The sequence below is a fragment of the Candoia aspera genome, chromosome 1, assembly GCF_035149785.1.
Source record: "Candoia aspera isolate rCanAsp1 chromosome 1, rCanAsp1.hap2, whole genome shotgun sequence".
NCBI lineage: Eukaryota > Metazoa > Chordata > Lepidosauria > Squamata > Boidae > Candoia > Candoia aspera.
This window is the reverse complement of record NC_086153.1, coordinates 106618229-106641484: the sequence shown is the minus strand read 5'-3', so window position 1 is coordinate 106641484 and position 23256 is coordinate 106618229. Positions and strand designations below refer to the sequence as shown.

The window sequence follows — 23256 nt, the reverse complement described above, 5'->3', positions numbered from 1 at the left end:
CATCTCACAGCTTCAGTTCTTCATTTGAGAAATAAAAATGATACTTCTCATAAGGTTGCTGTAAGAGAACACAGAATTAATATGATAAAGGATTTATTTTTTTCTAACGCTGTACTAATGTACAATGGTATTCCTCTCTATATAAGGGGATAAGATGTAATCGAAATTGCAGGGGTTGGGTGGAGCCAAAGATACAATATATCATCTCCACACAATCAAGTCTTCTTCCCTTCCAAATCTCATTTATGACAAATTTAGTTCATCTTACCCCATCCATTCTTTCTACTTTAGGATTAGAGTGCAAGAAATTTATTTAACTTAAATTATTGGATGGTGGTAAGAAGCTGGTATGCTACTGGTGACTTCATTGCAATACCGCATTACAAAAACTTGCAATTTAAGGCCATGTCATCTTTGCTTCTCTGTATAAGTACAGGTAGTCCTCACTTAACAGCCATTCATTTAGTAACAGTTCAGACTTATGACAGTGCTGAAAAAACTGACAGCCAATCCTCACACTTACGACTATTGCAGCATCCCCATAGTCCTGTGATAACAGTTTGGGCGCTTGGTAACCGGTTCGCATTTATGACCATTACAGTATCCCATGGTCACATGATCACCTTTTTTGACCTTCCCAGCTGTCTTCTGGCAAGCAAAATCAATGGGGAACCATGTGATTCGCTTAACAACCATGTGGTTCACTTAACCACGGTGATTCGCTTAACAGCTGTCGCAAGAAAAGTCATAAAATTCTGTCAGATTCTCTTAATGACAGCTTCACTTAGCAACCAAAATTCCGGTCCCAATTGTGGCTGTTAAGCAAGGACTACTTGTATACATTTTGAAGACAGAGTAGAAACACATCTGTTTTGGCCATTTGTTCTCATTCATGTTTAGTTCTTCAATAAGGCAGATGTGTCATTACCCTAGATGTAATTGATTTACTTAGTCAAATCATTATAATAATTGTTTTTCAAATTCTCATCATGGAAGAAAAATAAGCATGTTTCTCTTCACACTAATTGTTAGGGGAGAGGACAACCTGGGCCCTTCTCAATGTTTCAGACTACAATTTCTTTGATCCATTCTGTTTGGGAACAATGGGGACTTTAGTCTGACACATCTGCAGGGAATCAGATTAGGAAAGTATAGCCCTGAAATAATTCAGCAACTCTTGGAAAAGGATTCTAACTACCTAACAGGATGTGAGACAACTGATATCACACACGCATTACCCGCATTTTGAAAAACCTTGATTAAATACCGGGGTTGAATCTTCTGATTCACAGTGCCTGGGATTCTTAGAAAAGGTTCTTTCCTCAGTGCCTGAAAACAGCACTGTAGATGCAAAGGAAACTGGAAGATAATTTCCCACATGTCATGTAAAAAGACATTCTTATTTGTCTGGCAGGAACAGAAACATCTGTTATATGTACTCATAAGGGTTCCATGCAGTTTATACCATCTAGAAAGAAAAAGCATGAATGTGTTGTGCAAACTCCAAGGTGATGTCATTTCTTGTAATTGTGGCAGTATGACTCAGCACATTTTAATCCTGTTTGATTCATGATGATTAGATGAAGCAGCAGAATAAAGTTCTACAGGGCCCTGCAATCTCACTGCACAGCGTGTTTGTAGTAGGAAAGCATACAGTAAATTGCATTAGCTTTGGAATGTGACTGGAAGATCTTTCCTTTAAATTTGAAAAGTAGGTTCTTCCTTGTTACAGCAGTGCATACCAGTGGAACTGCTGAGTTCCTGGAAGTTTGCAAATCGGAGCTAACAAGCTTTTTTTGAGAGCATAATTCTTGAGTCTTTGTTCCATCTTTCTCATAACAAAAACACCGCAAAATCTCTCAGGCTTCTTTGATGAAGCCACATGTACTTCCTCAGCCTCAAATGACAGGAAGTAAGAAAGTGATTCTGGTGTTTACTGTGTGTGTTAAAAGGACAGCTTTGTTGCTACTTCATTTTTTTAATGACTTCTCAGTATATTCTTACATCAAACAGCGTTCAGACAAAATTGAATATGCATGTAAAAAAGCACAGGGGGAAGTGTGGCAGTTCTACATTTTGACATGAGCAAGCAATACTCAAATCCTTTCTTAGCCATGACATTTCAACTGAGTGTCCTTCTGGAAATCACCTGACTAATTTATCTCAGGAGTAGCAGTTGAGGTAAAAATGAAACTAGGAGTATATATTTGCCATTTGCCCAAAGCCCATGGGAACAAGACAAATAAAGAGTGAGGTATTTCTTAATGGAAATATATAAAAAAATACTTTTAGTTCCAGTTAAATCATTTTTTTCCCTAGTGATAACTTTCAAACAATTACTACAGAGGTGTCAGCACCTGGTCATTCAAGCATTCACACAATCACAGTCAAGAGGCTGAGGTTCCTTTAACAGTTTAATGAAGCATAATGAACGGTACAGAAGTAAAACTGCGAATGGAGAGTTCCTGCTCAAACCTAGATTTAAAACTACATTTGCTTGGTTTGTTCCCTTTCCCACAAAAGCATGTCACCCCCTCTCCCATCCAGGTGGTATTCCTGGTGTATCTCAATTCATTGTCCTTGATGTCTTCCATAGCCATAATAATCCACACTCCAACCTCACACCCCCTCCCATCTGGCGACAGAGTCTACACCATTCACAGGGAAATGATGGCAGATCCTCCGATAAGGGGTTCTGTGAATCCTTTGATTAGGGGGATCTGACATACCACCCCCCCCAAGAAAGATAAAGAGGAACAATAGAAAGGAATGAAACAGCAATAACTGGAGGCAAAATAAGTACAGGTTCAGTAAGGTGAGGGCTTTGCAGGGTATCTGGAATGAAATTTTTTAGTTAAAATAGGAGCATTAACATGACATGCATCAACCCACTCAGGATCTGGAAAATGTTTCCATTGAATTAAATACTGTAGAGATTTGCGAAAAAAACGAGAGTCCAGAATGTCTTTAACTTCAAAGTGTTGATGGCCATCTATCATGATGGGTGGAGGGGTTGCTGCAGGCTGGTGCCACTTAGAACGTTCCAGGGCAGGTTTAAGCAAGCTGCAATGAAAAACAGGATGAAGTCATTTAAGATTGGAAGGTAATCGTAATTGTGCAGTCACAGGGTTAATGATTTTGGTGATTGGAAAAGGTCCAACAAATTTAGGGGCAAGCTGCTTAGAAGGTTGTTGGGAGTGTAAAAATTTAGTGGACAAATACACCAAGTCCCTAACCTTAAATTTCCATTCTGGGCGCCTGTGGCGATCAGCAAACTTTTTGTGAGTGTCATGTGTATGATCCAATGCCTGGCAGATGACAGGCCAATTTGTGGCAATCTGGGTAGCCCAGTCAGCTACTGAGGAATCAGGCAAAGATTGCAATTGAAGTTCTGGTATGGGAATGAAATCCTGGCCATAAACCATGTGAAGAGTGGAAAAGCCAGTGCTCTGGTGTACTGCATTATTATAAGCAACCTCAGCGAAAGGGAGGAGGTCCACCCAGTCATCTTGTTGAAAGCTGGTGTAAAAACGTAAGAATTCTAGAGTAGACTGAGCTCGTTCAGTTGCTCCATCTGTCTGCGGATGGCTCAACAAGCTGAGGAATTGCTGGACCCCAATTAATTTTAAAAATGCTCGCCGAAATTTGGAAGTAAATTGGACGCCTCTGTTGGAAATCACACGCGTGGGACAGCTGTGGATTTTGTAGATGTGAGTGAGAAATAGCTTTGCTAATTGTTGAGCAGTTGGGATTTTGGCACAAGATATAAAATGAGCCTGCTTGGAGAATAAATCAATAACAGTCCAAATAACAGTTTTGTTTTTACTCTTGGGTAAATCCACTATGAAATCCATAGCGATTTCTTTCCATGGAGCTTTGGGGAAGGCCACGGGTTGTAAAAGTCCTTGTGGTTTACCCCCCTTCCTCTTTGCTTGGGCACAGACATGGCATGAGGTGACGTAGGACTGTACATCAGCACAAAGGGAGGGCCACCAAAATTGGCACCTCCCCAAGTGGAGAGAGTTTATGAAGGCAAAATGTCCTGCAGATTTAATATCATGGGAACGGTGTAAAATTGTCTGGTGAAGAGACTCGGGCAAGTAGATTTTGCCGTTGCAATACCAGACGTTGTCAATTTCAGTCAATTGGGCTTTGTTACATTGTAGCCAGGGATCGTTAGGGAGCGCCTTAAGCAGTTCCCCTTTTAGGTCTGCCTGCACTTTCACTTTCCCTGCTACTGCTTGTTTGCACCTTACGCAAGCCATTCCAAGCTGTTTCTGAGAGAAAACGGTGTCTACAATTTCGGTTTGGGCAGTGTTATATTGCGGGAGGCAAGAAAGTGCATCAGCCAGAAAGTTCTTTTTCCCAGGGAGGAAATTGAGGGTGAAATTAAAATGGCTAAAAAATTGAGCCCAGCGGATTTGTTTACCATTCAACTTTCTGGGAGTTTGTAAAGCTTGGAGGTTTTTGCATCCCTCAGTTTTCACAAGACCTCCTTAACAAGCTAAACGTCCTTGAAGTTGTCAGAATAGATTAAAATGTCATCTAAATACACTAAAAACTCCTTGTACAAATGCTCATTAATGTATTGTATAAATACTCCAGGGGCCCCTGACAATCCAAATGGGAGCACTTTGTATTGGTAAGAACCCAAAGGGCAGTTAAAAGCAGTTGTCCATTCATCCCCCTCCCGAATTCGAATTGTAAAGTAGGCTTCCCTGAGATCGTTTGGTGAACACCTTTCCTTTTGATAGGTGTGCTAGCATGTCTTTCATTAAGGGGAGAGGGTATTGATTGCTTATTGAGATAGCATTTATTCCACGGTAATCAGTACAGAGTCTAAGAGCCATCCTTTTTTGCCCAGAAAAGCACTGGGCAAAGCACAGAGGTGAATTAGCAGGCTCAATGAAACCTCTCTCCAAGTTTTTATCTGTGAATTCCCTGAGGACTTTTTTCTGTCTCTGTCATAGCACACATTTTTGGTTTGGGTAATTTAGCCTTTGGGTCAATTTTGATGGCACAATCAGTTTTCCTTTGCGGAGGTAATTGGTCACATTCTCTTTCATTGAACACATCAAAGTCGGCATATTCGGGTGGAATGCCTGATTGTGCATCAGGTTTTCCCATTGGGATCTGGTTGAGGAGTATCCCAGCTACATTCCACCCGTTCCGTGGCAGTCGAGAGGTTGCTGGCACCATCGTTAAACAATAAAGCGCCAGACTCCCAGTCGATTTGTGGTTTTCTACTCTTTAGCCACAGGAGTCCCAGGATGATGGAATAGTTGGCAATAGGGGTCACAATGAACTGCAAGGTTTCCTTATGCCCCCCCCCCAAACCTCATGGCTACAGTCTCAGTTCGGAATTCAACGGGAACTGTCCATCTGGGTGAAAATAATTGGGTGCTTCAGTCTTTTAGTTTTGAGGCTCAGCATGTCAATTAAGACGGGGTGTATTAAGCATTTTGTGCACCCCAAGTCTAACATCACTGTCAAATTGGCTTTGTGTCAGGTTCTTAAGTTTTTTAGCTCTATTCTCACCAACAAGGTGGGGCAATCATCACTCACCAAAGGATGATCTTTGTCTTCCTCCGAAGTAGGCACGTTGTGCCCAGGAGTTTCCACCTGCTTGCAGGCGCAATCTAGAACAGGTGAAAGTAATTTCCCACCGGTTTCTGTTCCTCCTGCTCGGAGTCTTTGCTTGACTCCATCAGGGACTTAACGTCTGGATCCTTTTGTGCTAGCGCTGTCGCAGCTGTCACTTTGCATCTGATTGGCGGGGTCTTAGTCGGCTTGGTTCCTCCTTTAGGTGCATCGGACTCCCTGCGTGGGCATTCTGCTGCTCAGTGGGTGTCTTTCCCGCACTTGAAACAGTTGCCTCTTTTCCATGTGCTGTCTTTCGGGTCCTCTCTGTCACAGAATAGCTTTCGCTGGGTGGAGGGAAACTGCCCTGGGGCTCCAGTATTCTTCCCTGTCGCTTGTGCTCGGAGTTGCCTATGGAATTGGTATTGAATATTCTCTACCTCCCCTGCTAGGCAAATCCATTCTTTTAAGGTAGGAGGGTCTCTGTGGCAGAGTGCCCACCTTAGGACCTCTGGCTGCAAGCCCCCCTTGAAATAGTCAATCTTAGTGGTCTCTGACCAGTCCATAACTTTCCCGGCAAAAGCTTTGAACTCCATGGCATACTCCACCACGGTTCTCCCCCCCCTGCCTAAGTTTCTGGATGCCCACCTTCGCTTTCATCTTGTCGAGTGGGCTCTCTCAGTGCCCTCATGAAGTCTCGTAGGCTGTTCAGCTCAGGGGCCATGGCATTGTGCAGTTGCACAAACCATTTCGCTGCCGGTCCCTGAAGCCTGGCGCCTACCTGGCTCACTTTCTTGTACTCGGTGGGAAAGCAAGACCCATATTCCTTCATGTAGATGGACATGTTGGTCAAGAAGAACGCCAGCTGTCATGAATCCCCATTGAATTTAACTTGTATTTCTTTTGGGGTCACAGCCGACATCGCTTTGCTGTGTGCAGCTCTCCCCCACTGGCCTTGGCTCTCCGGGTGGCCTCCACTCTGCTGGCGCCTCACTGGGGATTCGAAATCCTGGGTCAGGGTTAGGGTGCATCGCCTTCCTCATGGGTCCGGTGATGCCACTCTGCATAGCTGACTCGAAATTTCTGCCAAGGGGTATGCCATGGTTTCAAGGGTTTTTGACATTTGTTGCAGCACCACTTCCATAGCAGACATCCTCGCCTCCAAACCCCGCATTTCTTGCGGAGTCCCGTTGTAGTCTGATATAGTCCCGTGGGACCCCAGGCTCCACACCTTTACTTGTGCCTCCACAGGTGGAGGGGCTCTTCTTTCCTGCTCCCTGGCACCAGACTGCGAAGGACCCATCTTTGGTTCTTCTATGATCACACTTGGTGTCTGAGGCTCCCTCTTGAAATTGAGGGAGAGAAGAGCACTTTCCAACTCTGTGATGTTGAGCTGGGGTTCCATCTCACACTCGCTGTCGCCGCTCCCAGAGCTCTCCTCCGACTCAACTCTTTCCTCTTCCACCTTGGCGTATAGCACTGTCCTCTCCGATGATGGTAGAGGCGATGGCTGCTTGGCTCGGGATTCTCCGTGTTAAGGCATGATTCATTAACTCTCAGCCGAGTTACTTTCTCAGGAAGAGTTTTCGAATGAAACAAGATTGGCAGCTTAATGTCAGCACCTGGTCATTCGAGCATTCACACGATCACAGTCAAGAAGCTGAGGTTCCTTCAACTGTTTAATGAAGTGTAATGAACGGTACAGAAGTAAAGCTGCGAATGGAGAGTTCCCGCTCAAACCTAGATTTAAAACTACATTTGCTTGGTTTGTTCCCTTTCCCACGAAAGCATGTCACCCCCACTCCCATCCAGGTGGTGGTCCTGGTGTATCTCAACCCATTGTCCTTGATGTCTTCCATAGCCATAATCACTTCACACTCCAACCTCACACCCCCTCCCATCTGGCGACACAGAGTCTACACCATTCACAGGGAAATGATGGCAGATCCTCCGATAAGGGGTTCTGTGAATCCTTTGATCAGGGGGAACTGACAGAGTGCAACAAATTGTTCGGTGTATGGGTTAAGGTTTAGCAGGAGCTTTCTTTGTTCATTTCATAATCTCAGAGGCACTTTGAAAACAAGCATTTCTTAAATCCCATTATTTGTCCTGTCACCTGCTATTGTTGTTTATTCGTTTAGTCGCTTCCGACTCTTCGTGACTTCACGGACTAGCCCACGGCAGAGCTTCCTGTCGGTCATCAACACCCCCAGCTCCCCCAGGGACGAGTCCGTCACCTCTAGAATATCATCCATCCATCTTGCCCTTGGTCGGCCCCTCTTTCTTTTGCCTTCCACTCTCCCTAGCATCAGCATCTTCTCCAGGGTGTCCTGTCTTCTCATTATGTGGCCAAAGTATTTCAGTTTTGCCTTTAATATCATTCCCTCAAGTGAGCAGTCTGGCTTTATTTCCTGGAGGATGGACTGGTTGGATCTTCGTGCAGTCCAAGGCACTCTCAGAATTTTCCTCCAACACTACAGTTCAAAAGCATCGATCTTCCTTCGCTCAGCTTTCCTTATGGTCCAGCTCTCGCAGCCATATGTTACTACAGGGAACACCATTGCTTTAACTATGCGGGCCTTTGTTGTCAGTGTGATGTCTCTGCTCTTAACTATTTTATCAAGATTTGTCATTGCTCTTCTTCCAAGGATTAAGCGTCTTCTGATTTCCTGACTGCAGTCAGCATCTGCAGTAATCTTTGCACCTAGGAATACAAAGTCTTTCACTGCTTCTACATTTTCTCCCTCTATTTGCCAGTTATCAATCAAGCTGGTTGCCATAATCTTGGTTTTTTTGAGGTTTAACTGCAAACCAGCTTTTGCACTTTCTTCTTTCACCTTCATCATAAGGCTCCTCAGTTCCTCTTCACTTTCAGCCATCAAAGTGGTATCATCTGCATATCTGAGATTGTTAATGTTTCTTCCAGGGATTTTAACTCCAGCCTTGGATTCCTCAAGGCCAGCTTGTTGCATGATGTGTTCTGCATACAAGTTGAATAGGTAGGGTGAGAGTATACAGCCCTGCCATACTCCTTTCCCAATCTTAAACCAGTCCGTTGTTCCGTGGTCTGTTCTTACCGTTGCTACTTGGTCGTTATACAGATTCTTCAGGAGGCAGACAAGATGACTTGGTATCCCCATACCACTAAGAACTTGCCACAATTTGTTATGGTCCACACAGTCAAAGGCTTTAGAATAGTCAATAAAACAGAAATAGATGTTTTTCTGAAACTCCCTGGCTTTTTCCATTATCCATCGGATATTGGCAATTTGGTCCCTAGTTCCTCTGCCTTTTCTAAACCCAGCTTGTACATCTGGCAATTCTCACTCCATGAACTGCTGAAGTCTGCCTTGCAGGATCTTGAGCATTACCTTACTGGCATGTGAAATGAGTGCCACTGTTCGATAGTTTGAACATTCTTTCGTGTTTCCCTTTTTTGGTATGGGGATATAAGTTGATTTTTTCCAATCTGATGGCCATTCTTGTGTTTTCCAAATTTGCTGGCATATAGCATGCATTAGCTCGACAGCATCATCTTGCAAGATTTTGAACAGTTCAGCTGGCATGCCATCGTCTCCTGTTGCCTTGTTATTAGCAATGCTTCTTAAGGCCCACTCAACCTCACTCTTCAGGATGTCTGGCTCTAGCTCACCGACCACACCGTCAAAGCTATCCCCGATATTGTTATCCTTCCTATATAGGTCTTCTGTATATTCTTGCCACCTTCTCTTGATCTCTTCTTCTTCTGTTAGGTCCTTGCCATCTTTGTTTTTGATACCCATTTTTGCCTGGAATTTACCTCCAATGTTTCTAATTTTCTGGAAGAGGTCTCTTGTCCTTCCTATTTTATTGTCGTCTTCCACTTCCGCGCATTGCTTGTTTAAAAATAATTCCTTATCTCTTCTGGCTAACCTCTGGAATTTTGCATTTAATTGGGCATATCTCCCCCTATCACTGTTGCCTTTTGCTTTCCTTCTTTCTTGGGCTACTTCTAGTGTCTCAGCAGACAGCCATTTTGCCTTCTTGGTTTTCTCTTTCTTTGGGATGTATTTTGTTGCCACCTACTGAACAATGCTGCCAACTTCTGTCCATAGTTCTTCCGGGACCCTATCTACTAAGTCCAGTCCCTTAAATCTATTCTTCACCTCCACTGCATATTCCTTAGGAATATTAGTGAGCTCATATCTAGCTGATCTGTGGGTCGTCCCTAATCTCTTTAGTCTGATCCTAAATTGTGCAAGAAGAAGTTCATGATCTGAACTACAGTCAGCTCCAGGCCTTGTTTTTACCGACTGCACAGATGTCCGCCACCTTTGCCTGCAAAGTATGTAATCAATCTGATTTCGGTGTTGTTCATCTGGTGAAGTCCATGTATAAAGCCGTCTCTTAGGTTGTTGGAAGAGAGTGTTTGTTATGCAGAGTGAGTTGTCTTGGCAAAATTCTATCAGCCTATGTCCTGCTTCATTTTGTTTTCCCAGGCCATACTTACCTGTAATTCGAGGTGTCATTTGACTGCCCACCTTAGCATTCCAGTCTCCTGTGATGAAAATAACATCTCTTTTAGGCGTGTTGTCCAGTAGGTGCTGCAGATCCTCATAGAACTGCTGTACTTCAGCTTCTTCAGCATTTGTGGTTGGGGCGTATATTTGGATCACTGTGATGTTAGATGGCTTGCTCTGAATTTGAATTGAGATCATTCTGTCGTTTTTTGGGTTGTATCCAAGCACTGCTTTAGCCACTTTACTATTAATTATGAAGGCTACTCCATTTCTTCTGTGGTCCTCTTGTCCACAGTAGTAGATCTGGTGGTCATTTGATGTGAAGTGGCCCATTCCAGTCCATTTCAGTTCACGGACGCCCAGAATGTCTATCTTTAATCTTGACATCTCACCAATAACCACATCCAATTTGCCCTGGCTCATAGATCTTACATTCCAGGTTCCAATGGTGTGTTGATCCTTAGAACATCGGATTCGCCGTTCACCACCAGCACCGTCGGCCGCTAGCCGTCCTTTCGGCTTTGAGCTAGCTGCGTCATCACGTCTGGGGCTAGTTGAGCTCATCCTCTGTTCCTCCCCAGTAGCGTTTTGACCATCTTCCGACCTGGGGGTCTCATATTCCGATGGTATACCGACATATCTCTGGTTGTACTGATCCATTTAGTTTTCACGGCAAGAATAGTGGGGTGGGTTGCCATTACCTTCCCCAGGGATCGCATTTAGTCTGACCTCTCTGTCATGACCTTCCCGTCTTGGGTGGCCCTTCACGGTTTAGCTCATGGCATCATTGAGGTGCTCAAGCTCCAGCACCACGACAAGGTAACGATCCTTTGCTGAAGGTCACCTGCTATAGAATTATATTTTCTCAAAGATTCTTATTGAGAGAATGCCTTTCACTTATAGTTAAATCTGGCTTGTCTCCAGATTACCATTTAGTTATACCTACTAGTATAATTCACTTTACCCCACCCAGTCTTTGTACAATAGGGCTACATTCCAAATATGAGCAAGTGCTACTTTAGGACTTGAGGGGACAGTACCTGAGTAACTTAAATCTGTGGTGATGGTAGGAAATCACAAAGAGAAAGGCAGGGTGGTGGGGAGAAGAAAAATATTCAGTTGTAACATAACTAAGTGAATTGGCCTTTGCAACAGTGATTCATAGCTTTAATGCAGAGATATAGTCAACTTTAAGTAGATGCTTGTTGACAAGACTTAGGTAGAGTTTTAAAGCAGAAACATTGAACATCTAACTTCTACCTGTAGGTTTTAATTCAAAACTCCATAATAAAACTAAGCAGTAATTACAAAAGCATAAAAAGGCGTTTAATTTGGACCAAATACTATTTTGGGTATTTGTTTCCTACATTTATGGCAATCTTATTTTAAAAGGAAGAGGAACTTTTTCATAAATAACATATTTAACTGTAATTAGGGCTTTTGTCATTTCTATATTGCATATGTATCTTTCCTTTCCTGTAGATCTATTCTGGTGGTGAACTTCTCCATTTCATTGATGGATTTAATGAAGAAAAAAGCAATTGGATGCGTTATGTAAATCCTGCCCACTCTGTTCAGGAGCAGAACTTGGCTGCATGTCAGAATGGCATGAACATCTACTTCTACACCATCAAACCTATTCCTCCTGGCCAGGAATTGCTTGTATGGTATTGTCAGGACTTCGCAGATAGATTGCATTATCCTTCCACTGGAGACCTGGTGACATTGAATAGTGAGTAATTTAGATTTACTGACATGTAAAAAAAAGTCTTTTGTCAGTGGAATGTTGATAATGGGTATGAATCATGGTATGAATGATTAACCTCTGAGGTTCAAATATGATTGCAGGAGAAGACATTTTAAACAGGAAACATTCTTAATTAAAAACAACACAACTCAGCATCAAAAGCCTGAATATTTGCCCTGGTATATCCCTTTAGTGAAACAAAAATGTAGATACACTGTTGGGCTGAACATCCTGTTATGAGGCTGTTGCTTCTTTCAGAGCTTAACCTGAGCGTTTATGTGCTGTTGCTGATTTTTTTGGTAGTATCAAGCTGTTAGAATCCTTAAGCAGTCATTAACCTGCCAGGTGGGGAGGGGGAGACCCAACATTCTGATAAAGCCACAGATGAAAAACGAGGAATAAAAGAACCCAATTCCAATATCTTGATGGCAGGAATTCAAGTTCCTGGGGAGGCCTATATGTGTATCATTACAAGACTGGTAGAGCCAGTTTGGTCTAGTGGTTAAGGCATCAGGCTAGAAACCGGGAGACTGTGAGTTCTAGTCCCTCCTTGGACACGAAGCCAGCTGGGTGACCTTGGACCAGTAATACACACTCAGCCTTAAGAAGGAGGCAAGGGCAAACCACTTCTGAAAAACCTTGCCAAGAAAACTTCAGGCCCTTGCCCAGGCAGTCTCTGAGAATTAGACACAATTGAATGGATTAAAAAAAAAAAAGACACAAGTAGACTCTTCCTGAGTCATGTTGCTTATCGCCTCTGCTCCATACATTTTCTCTCTCCAGTATAGAAACTGTATAGACTGATGAAATGAAGAGCTTTTAACTTGTTATACTGATTTTAATCATTGTAAGCTGCCCAGAGATATGTTTGAATGGAGATCCGTAGAAATGGAATGAATAAATACATACTTACTTACTTACATACTTACTGCCCTATAAAAGAGCATACTTACTTAAAAACAGGGAAATAGGGTGGGTATCCGGATAGCATCTACTTCTCAAATAGGTTAATTACTGTATCATTAAGTGAGGTACATCTAATCTGAAATCAGTAGTCATATGCATCTGGCTCTATATAGAATTGCTGTCTACTATCATAGTATCAAGTAGTATGAACCTTTTGACTGAACTTGAATTGTGAATCCAGGATAATTTAACACCTCCCCCCCCCCATAGTTTCAGGTTCTTTGGCCATCTTAGTTTTGTGACAAATTGTGCTGCTTGAGGTGTGGGCTATTATCTCATGTTTTTATGTCTTCATTTTTTACTTTTTATATTATTTCCCCTGTAATTGTCCATCTTTGAGGTAATGTATCCTAGGAACATAAAACATTCTGATTATTATAAGCATATTCTCGAACAATGTGTACATTCTTGTTCTATAATAATTTGCATCAAAAAAGGGCTTCCTAAGCATTCAGATAACAAAAGTAGTTGCACTCTGTTCATCATGCACTGTTAACTGTGAGAAGTTTTGAAAGTGGAGGATTTATATAACAGTCCAGAAAACATTGATTTAAATTATTACAAGTTCAATAAAGTATCATAGGAATGCCTAAGATGGTAGGTGCCTGCACATGTAGTAAGTGCTAAGGTTATGTGAATCAGTCGCAGTCTGATTTTTGAGCCTGAGATTCAACGTAAAATTCAACGTAAAAGGTTGAGTTGATGTGAATCATCAGTTTGCTTTGAAAAATCAGTAGGTAAATGTTTCCGTAAAAGTCTACTAAATGTTTTAATTGATTCAAAGGGACCTGATTCAACTTGACACATTACACAGTCCTAGTAATTGTGTCCCAAAATGGCTGGGAAAGTTCAGAGTTATGTTGAAAAACTCAGGTTCTTCAGTTACCTGCAATCAGAAGCCATGTGTTTATGATGCCTTTATATGAATTTGTGGTGTCAGAAACATTGGATTCCAGGCTGCTGTAGTTAAAAAGATGTATGGTAGAGCTTGTCATGTATCCTGCAGATGGGTAGACAAAATGATTAGGAGCTTGGTTCATCTTCCTTTTAAGAAAAAGTGACATAAAATGATTAGGAGCTTGGTTCATCTTCCTTTTAAGAAAAAGTGACGTGATTTTTCATTTAGGAAAATGACCAGCTGAGTAAAAAGATCCATGCAGTTTTCTTGGCAACAATATAGATGTCATTTTCCGTTGCTGTCTTCTAGGATATTGTTTTTTTTTTCTTTTGACTTCTCAGTCTACCTTACAGCCCTGAAGTTTTGAGGTAGTTTCTCATCTAAGAACAAATCAAGGCTGTGCTTAGGTTCTGGGGAATCAGCTAAGGTTCATGCAGAGGAAGTATTAGAGAGATTTATAATATTAAGTATGTTAACATGTTAAATTATGCGGGTTAAAAACTTTCTCTGTTCTATTAACAGCAGAACTGAAGTGTCATTGATAAAATTGATTAGCAGTAGATTCAGAATAAAACTGCATATTTTATTACATAATATATAATTAATCTATAGAAATCTCTGGAATAAGATGTGGTGGTTGTCACTAACTTAGGCCCATTTTAAAAGGGATTTAATATATGTATTAATTGAGGACCAACCTAATTGTGAAACTGCAAGTTTCTGGGAAGGAACAGCAGGGGAAGCTTTTCACTCTCAAGACCTACTACTGATCTTCCCAGAAATATCTGTCTGGAAAGGATGCTGAATGAGATGGATATTTTGTTCTAGGTCAGCTGGATATTTTTTTAGATTCAGATCTCTGTTTGCTCATAAAGGGAATGGGAAGTCATTGAAACATCCCTGCTCATTGGTCAAGAATTTCCTTAGAGGAAGGGAAGGATACAAATGATCACATCATTGAAAATAAAAGATGCAGAATAGTAGCAATAGTAGGTTATTGCTTATTGTCTTGTCCAAATTAAATGTGAAACATTAGAACATAAATGTATATGGTCACACTGACTACATGACAAGTGACTGGTGTTTTCACTAGGTTTACCAAATACCAAATATGAATCATAGACATATTATGATGAGTTTTCAAAGCAGTAGTGAATCTTTGTTCTCCCATCATATTCAAGATCTGGAGCTGTGAATAAACATGATACATTTAGAAATAAAATTTGAACTAATGAAATTTTAAACAATAGCTTTAATTCTAGTGTCTGTGAGAAAAAAAACTAGAACTTCGAGGTTCTCTTCTAGCAAAACAGACAATTTATTTAAAACAAAAATGTGAATCAGCATTATTAAAATTAATCACTCAAAATGTTCATCAGCATTTACTCTAGAAATGACACTATACACCCACAGCTATTTTTTGAGATCTCAAGGGAAAGAATTAAAATAAAATGTCTCAGGCACCTAATAGTTTACAAATGAGATGGTTCTTCCAAGTAGATTTGGGGGAAATTTAATTCACTCTATATTTGTATTTCGTTTTTCACTGATTGCTGTGTAGCTACACTGATACTAATTTTCATCAGACTAGATGTAATCTGTAATTTATGTCTATAGGTTAGGCAAAAACCTTTCTTTGGCTTCTGATGGAAATAATAGGTTGAATTTGGTTAGTACATTTTTACTGAGAAAATGCTGTTCATGTATATGATTATTTTAATGCAATTTCTTGTGTACATGGATGATTATACAACATTACCCTGAATTAGACTGTATATGCAGGGAGATGCTTTTATGAATCTTAGACTTATTTCCCCCTTTATGTGTATACTGATGTGCTGGCATATGAATCTTGATTTCCCAATCTGCTCACCATCAAAAAGAGTGTGACTGCAGCTATGTTCTGAGAGATAAAGTCCATATAATGCTGAATATGCAGTCTTTTCTACATGTAGTCCAGGGAGCAAACTCCTGTATTTCAGTGTATAAAAAGTATGCACACTGGGCCATACTTTCCTCTGCTTCCTATTATTTATCCAGCAGCATTATCTTTTCCTCTGCCATTAGTATTGTGACAGTAGAAATAATAAGTGGGATTAAGTAATCTTATTTATTCTCTATTTTACTTATCTTCCCCCAAATGTAAACATGTATTTTGCCACTCTGAGTCTTCTGCTTTGAATGAAGAGCCAATTAATTGAAAGAAACTATGAAAAGAAAGTATGTAGGGCAGTGTTTGGCTGGCTGGGGAATTCTGAGAGTTGAAGTCCACACATCTTAAAGTTACTAAGGTTGAGAAACACTGCTCTAGGGAAATATTCTAATGCAGGGAGGGCAGCTCCATGACTTAAAGATGTTATGGATTTCAGTTCCCATCAGCCTCTACCAATACAGCCAATGGATAGGACTGGGAGAATTGTAATTCAGAAGAGGTAGAAGCTATTTTACACATTACTAAGAAATTAGCTGCATGTGCCAAGAAATGCATACCTGATAACCAGTCACAGATCCTCATTGAGCTAGCAAACATGGTACATTTGTTTTGAATGTTTGTCTTTGATACATTCACAGAAAGTATATATTAAACATTCAAGGTGCAAAGAACCCAAATTTCTTATTCAGCAGTAGCAGAAAGCTACCATGTATATATCCTGTCTTTCCCATCAGAATGCTCAGGAAGGCTTATACAAGTCCACCACAGTAGCCTTGCAGACTATGTGAAGTGGAACAAAAAAGGAGGTGTCTGTGGCTGAGCAGGTCTCTTCAGTTTCAATCCCAACAATCAGCATAGTGTAGTGGTTAAGGTAGTGGGCTAGGAGTGGGGAGACCCAGGTTCTTCTCTATCCTCAGCCATGGATGCTGACTGGATGAGTTTGGGCCAGTCTCTCTCAGCCCAACTTAGCTCACAGGATTGCTGTTGTGAGAAAAAAATAGGAGGGAGCCCTATATATGATACTTTGAGCTCCTGCATAAAAGGCAGGGAATAAATCTAAATAAATAAATAAATGATACTCCCTTGTGTGGCCTTGAAAGACAGAATGCAGTGGTACAGGTTCTTCCATAGCAAAGCACCATACCACTTCCTGTGTTCAGGCACATCTAAGGAAAACAACCTTTTGAAAATAAACCAGAAAATTTCTAAATGAAGCCTCCCTTTTGGATCCCAAGACATTTTACAGAAGACAGAAAGGTGCACTATTTCTTTTTAGAGTGCTAGGTCACTGGCAGCTATTTTTTAACAGAAGATATAATGAAACCAAAACTGTTGTCCTTAGAAAGGCGGGTAGGGCTGACTTTTCCCCCATAAATCTAGCGTATCAGCTGGGACTCTGCTTCTATTGGTCATTGACAGAATATGGATGCATGCTAGAGTTACAGAAAGGCCAATGAATCTGTATGAAATTCACAGTTAGAACTTGTGCTAATTGAAGAGGCTTTTATTTTTAGTTTTTATTACAGTACCGCATCCTCGGTGTGTCTTTTCTTAAAGTTTAAAACTAGAAACCACTTCACACATCATAGCAAAAGCAGGTGTATATTAAAAATGGTGAACATGAGGAGGCCTACATGTCTTCTTTTCTTACCACATATATACCACAGAAACACTTCAGGGAGCTGGGACCAGTCATCACACCCCACAGTGTTTCAGCAATATATGTGTGGTAGGAAAAAATTATGTAGCCATCTGACACAACGTATGTGTACCCATGTCTACCAAAGCCACACTTAAAATAGAGGCATGTTAAAGGTAGGGTTGGTGTGCAAACCCAAACTGGAGGGAGAAAAGAGAAATTCCATTTTCTTTTGATGAATTCATTGAAAAATGTGTTGTTTTTTATAATCCCATCTCATATACTATTAACTGGGATGTTGAAGCTTCAGGACTGTCTAGGAAAGTAGCACATTATCAAAGAAATTATAATTATATCCCTACCCAAAAGAATCATGCAGAAAATGTATCTATGTAGTTGCTAAGAGTTGTCACTGACTTGATGGCACATAATCAAATCCCAAAAGAAAATGTTTCCTTTGTAGAAAGAACTTTCATGCAGTTTCCTGAAAATTACAATATTGGGGCAGAGGAAAATGCTTCCTTCCTACATTTTGACATGCAGTTGAAATGTCTGAATGATGATCAAAAACTAGAATGAACATGTGTAGATGTCAGAGGTAAGAGGTTTACGCTGTTGTCAAAAGAATTTTTGAGAATTTTCTTTTCCTTGTGATCAGGTGCTATTTGAATGATCCATTTTAAACACTGGAGAACTAGTTTGGTGTAGTGGTTAAGACATAAGGTAGAAACTGGGAGACCAAAAGTTCTAATCCTGCCTTAGGCACAAAGCCAGCCGGGTGACCTTGGGCCAGTCACTCTTTCTCTAGGAACAAAGCAGCGGCAAACCACTTCTGAAAAACCTTGCCAAGAAAACTGCATGGACTTGTCCAGGCAGTCTCCGAGAATTGGACACAATTGAACAGACTAAAAAAAAATGGTCCAAGGTTTTGGTACTAAAGCACTTAGCTCTGTATTAAAGAAAAAAGAGATGATGATTGAGTTGAGAACAAATGTAATAGGAAGGTACTGACAGATTTGCTATAAATTATTATGAGTATACAATGTAAGTAGTTACTGATTTTACTTCCTTGAGTTTAACCTGGTGCTATTCATTCCACTAATTCAAAACACCAAGATTGATTGTTTTGTTTTGTTTTTTTTAGATAGAAGTTAATGATCAAGGTGGCTTCAAAAAGTGTATGTTTGACAAGGTTATCTACCCTTACTTTGTTAAGGCTGTAAAGTGAAACCATCAAGTGCCCATAGTGACCTGAAATACTCATTGCTTATGTTTTTATTTTGTTCTTGTATTTCAGCACAAAGCCACAGTAGGCCAAAGCAACAAACCAGTGACAAAGATGAACTTTTTCAGAAAAATCTTCCTAGAAGAGAACATAGTGTAAAGGAAATCCTAAAAACTGACTCCAGTCATCCTAGAGGAAGGGACTTATGCTATAGCCATGTTGTTCCACATACTGAAGAAAAAGCCTCAGAGGTCTTAAAGAAAAATTGTAGTCCAGAAAGGAGGCCTTTCTATCCTCGAGTTGTCTACCCCATCCGACCTCACATTCCAGAAGATTACCTGAAGGCTTCCCTAGGTTATGGGATTGATAGACCTAGTTACATGGCTCACTCACCTGTCCAGTCTTCCACCACCCCGAGCCCTTCAGCAAGAAGTAGCCCAGACCAAAGTTTAAAAAGTTCCAGCCCTCACAGCAGTCCAGGAGTTACAGTTTCACCCTTAGCTTCTGTGACTCAAGAGCACAGGGAGTCTTATCCTTACTTGAATGGACTGTATAATGCAGAAGGATTAGGGTCATATTCTGGATATGCCCCCTCAAGCCATCTTTCACAAGCCTTTCCCTACCCCAAATTTCTATTACCACCATACAGCATGAGCATCAATAATTTCAATCTCTTTCCAAGGATGTGTCCTTTTTATAGCAGCCTCTTCAGTGGGGGAAGCCTTTCTCCTCATATGCTGAACTCATCTGGCCTTCCAAGTTCCTTGCCATCAGATGGGAGCCGTCAGCTCCTACAGCTGGATCATCCAAGGGACCTTCTCATCCCTGCACACAACAGTGCCTTCTCCATCACAGGAGCTGCTGCCAGCATGAAAGACAAGCCATGTAGCCCCACTAGTGGGTCACCCACAGCAGGCACTGCAGCCACTTCTGAACACACCATGCAACCTAAACCTACCTCGGCAGTATTGGCTGCCACTAGCAGTGAAGAAGCCATAAATCTCATCAAGAGCAAGCGAAACATGACCGGTTACAAAACCCTTCCCTACCCCCTGAAAAAGCAGAATGGCAAAATAAAGTATGAATGCAATGTCTGCTCCAAAACCTTTGGCCAGCTCTCCAATCTGAAGGTAGGCTCTTAAAGACATAATTTCTAGGTAGATTTTTTTACTACTCCTCAAAAATGACTTTTTAGGAAGGCATGAAAGAGGTTAACGTGCTAAAGGGTCTGTTTTTGTTTTTGTTTTCCTAGAAATTAGTCCCTACCTAAGCGCTGGTATTATATCTCTGGCACTGAGGTTGTACATTTATGCCTATGTTTTTGCATTTTTAAAGATCTGAGGACCAAATACTTAAAACAGTAATTATTTCTTAAGTGGCTCATGTTATAATTTCCTACAACAGTTAAATAAACTGGCTGTGATGCAGAGTGGGTCTGACTTCATCACTTTCATTCTGAGGGTTTCCTGCTGTGTGAGTTTTTGATAACTGAACTAAGAAAATGAGCGCATCCAAGATATAAAGTATTGGAGCTGGTGGGGAGATGATGATGAGCAGTTATAGAACTAGTGGTACCTGGTAGAGTAGCTTGTAAGAGACTTTATCAGATGCTGGGCTGCCAAACTCATTTGCCTAGGGTCCAGTTACATTGAGGTGATATCTAAGCTTCTTAACTAACTGATATACACTTCCTGAGCCCTGCAGTCCAGTCATTATTTTCCTATACAGTGTTTGAGGCAAGAAGTTCTTAGCCACCATTGTTCCATATTCTTTTCTTACCCAACAGTATTTGATGTCAATCTGGAAATAAACAATTCAGCCGTGGGCCAGCACAGTCATAATAGTATATAGGAGAAATGATTACTCCTTGATTTCTGAAGCTACTGCTCACATTAGTAATTTCCACAAGTGGTTCTCTCTCTAAATATTGCTAAATTTAAACAGTTGTAGATCTTGGGTGGCAGCAATATTTATTTCTGTAGTAATATACAAAACTGTTCCCTTTGTGCCTTTTTATAATGCTTATAGAAAATTTAATAGCTAAATAAGAGTATTAATTCAATAAGAAAATAATAAATCATTCTGAATGTGCTGACTTAACAGATCATGAAATCACACTAAGCATTCTGTTCCTTAAAAGGTGCATCTTCGAGTACATAGCGGAGAAAGACCATTCAAATGTACTACTTGCAATAAAGGATTCACCCAGTTGGCTCACCTCCAGAAGCACTATCTGGTACACACAGGAGAGAAGCCTCATGAGTGTCAGGTATGTAGAGTTTGCACGGAATGGCTTTGGCAAAAGATGTAATTAAAGTAAAGATACCCTTAAGTCAAATTTGACTGCTGGTTACTTGAAGAACATATTCATACCTTTTGTGGTGGGGGGCAATGCAGAATTGCTTTGCAATAGTACAGAATTGCTTTCTTTTGGGATGTTTTTTCAACTTCCTAGTCTAACTGAAAGCCCTGGGATGTGCTGGTGGCCTACCATCCAAGGGCTGAGTAGGTTCAGCTGAGGACTCAACCAAAACATTATTTGATATCAGCCTGCTCCCCTACCTATCCAGCCCAGTGAAAAAGAGAAACTGCTTTTCAGTTCTAAAAAAAATAGGCAGGATTACTTTCACACTTGTTGCAAAACAAGTGCATGCATTTCAGGTTGCATGCTTTGGAGGGTGCAAATCCTGTGTTATGACCTCTTGCTAGAAGAACGGAGACATGATTTTGCAATTAGTGGTTACACATGATTCATCCTAGACTAAGAAAATGTGGGGTGCAAGATTGGAGGCTTATGCTTTTCTATTAAGTGGACCTAACTCCAATTTACTTCCTCCCAATTAGGTCTGTCATAAACGATTCAGCAGCACAAGTAACCTGAAGACCCATCTGCGGCTGCATTCAGGAGAAAAACCTTACCAGTGTAAGCTGTGCACTGCTAAATTCACCCAGTTTGTGCACCTAAAGTTGCACAAACGGCTCCATACCAGAGAGCGCCCACACAAGTGTATCCACTGCCATAAGAGTTACATCCACCTTTGTAGCCTCAAGGTCCACCTGAAGGGAAACTGCCCTGTAATCCCTGCCCCCGACCTTTCTACAGAGGACCTCAATCGGATCAATGAGGAGATAGAGAAATTTGACATTAGCGACAGTGCGGACAGGTTGGATGATGTCGAGGACAATGTTGATATAGCATCAGTAGTAGGGAAAGAAATACTTGCTGTGCTTAGAAGTGAGATAGAAGGAGCCACGATGAAAGCATCGTTGCAAAGGAACCTGGGGAACGGGCTGATCAACTCTGGGTGTAATCTTTATGAAGCGTCAGATGTGTCAGTTGTGAAGTTGCCTCATGCTCATCCACTACCTCAGGTACCTATCAAGGTCAAGCAAGAAACAGTCGAACCAATGGACCCTTAAGTGCTGTGGGATGTGCATGGGTATGGTGTGTGAGAGTATATGCATGTGCATTAGTATGTGTATTAGTATGTGTGGCAAAGGAGTGGTTTTTTTTTTTTAATTTATGACCTGGCAAGACAGGGTGCCTGTAGCAATTGCTTGTATATACTATCAACGCTGCAAAGCAACCTCAGCTTACAGTAGCTTCTCCAGTTGAAAGAAGGAATTTCCATGTTGTATTCTCAGGGCATAAAAAGAGGCCAAGACTGTCCATTGCCTCTCCCACTTCCAAAAAAGACAATCTAATATCTATAATCATTTTCCAGTAATAGTACTTCATAATTTATTATGCAATTTACTATTCAAAAAGCAATAGCTAGAATAATATTTACAATGATAGGAAAATTCATTGTAAATGGAATATGAGTGGTTTTCTTTGTTGTTTGTTTTGTTTGTCTTGTGGCTGTTCTCCATAGAGTTGATTCCTGTATATCTGTTTAACAATAACAAAATAATAACAAAACCCTGTGTCTGACTAGGCTGCAAAGGGGGAAATGTTAACATGCCTATTTCAGGCATGATGTTTTGTTTTGCCAAAGGTAAATCCTCAAAATTCATTTGGTTGGAACAGTGCTGTATAACTGAACAAAGTAGGTAAACATGTGAAATTACTCTAAAATATATACAGCAGAGGAAGAAACTCATGTCTAGGATGAGTGGAAAAGTAAAATGTCAGACAGAATGCATCAAAAACAGTCCTTTCCACAAAACACGTAGTTTTACCTCATGGTTGTGAGCAATACTCTTAGAAAATAACGTTTTCCTCCTCTTGCATACTGTTCATATAAGTATACAACACATGAGACCGTAAAGATTCTCCCTGCAAAGAAGGGGTGTTGCTGAGGCATTGGCTGGTTAGGTCCCAAACCTCACATGGAGATTCTGTGAGGGAAATACAACAACCCCCTTTCATTCTCCCTCCCCGCACTTTTCTTGGATAGAAATTGGGTAACAAACACTTTTCTGGGCATACCTAGCTGTTTTTTTTCTCCTTTTCTATCATATGACTCAAGTTTTCTTTCAGTATTTGTATTAGCACATTTTGTGGTTAATTTAATTAAAAATGAAAAGGGCATTGCAAAGTTGCTGAACAACAGTTACCTCATTGAGTGTGTCCAGTGATGCAGAAAATGCTGTCTTACCTAATGCTTCGCTACTCTAGAAAACAAACCAAAACGTGGAGAAGATGGAATGCACATTCGTTTCTTTTTCTAAACCTTTTGTTTTGCTGAACCCAAAGATAATATGTCACAATACAGGGCATAGCAAATAATTGTATTTATAATTATTTATACCACTATCCTGTGTTG

The 23256-nt window shown here is 40.9% G+C and overlaps 1 protein-coding gene across 1 annotated transcript in view; it reads left to right on the top strand.

The window, feature by feature from the left end:
- Positions 1–22843, top strand: part of PRDM1 (PR/SET domain 1) — a 33537-nt gene extending 10694 nt beyond the window's left edge. Inside the window, exons 4-7 of the mRNA XM_063311604.1 lie at positions 11562–11811; positions 18560–19617; positions 20628–20756; positions 21332–22843. Coding sequence (XP_063167674.1) covers positions 11562–11811; positions 18560–19617; positions 20628–20756; positions 21332–21907 — 2013 coding nt within the window. The 3' untranslated portion in view covers positions 21908–22843. The remainder of the gene's footprint in view (positions 1–11561; positions 11812–18559; positions 19618–20627; positions 20757–21331) is intronic.
- The last annotated feature ends 413 nt before the right edge of the window (positions 22844–23256 follow it).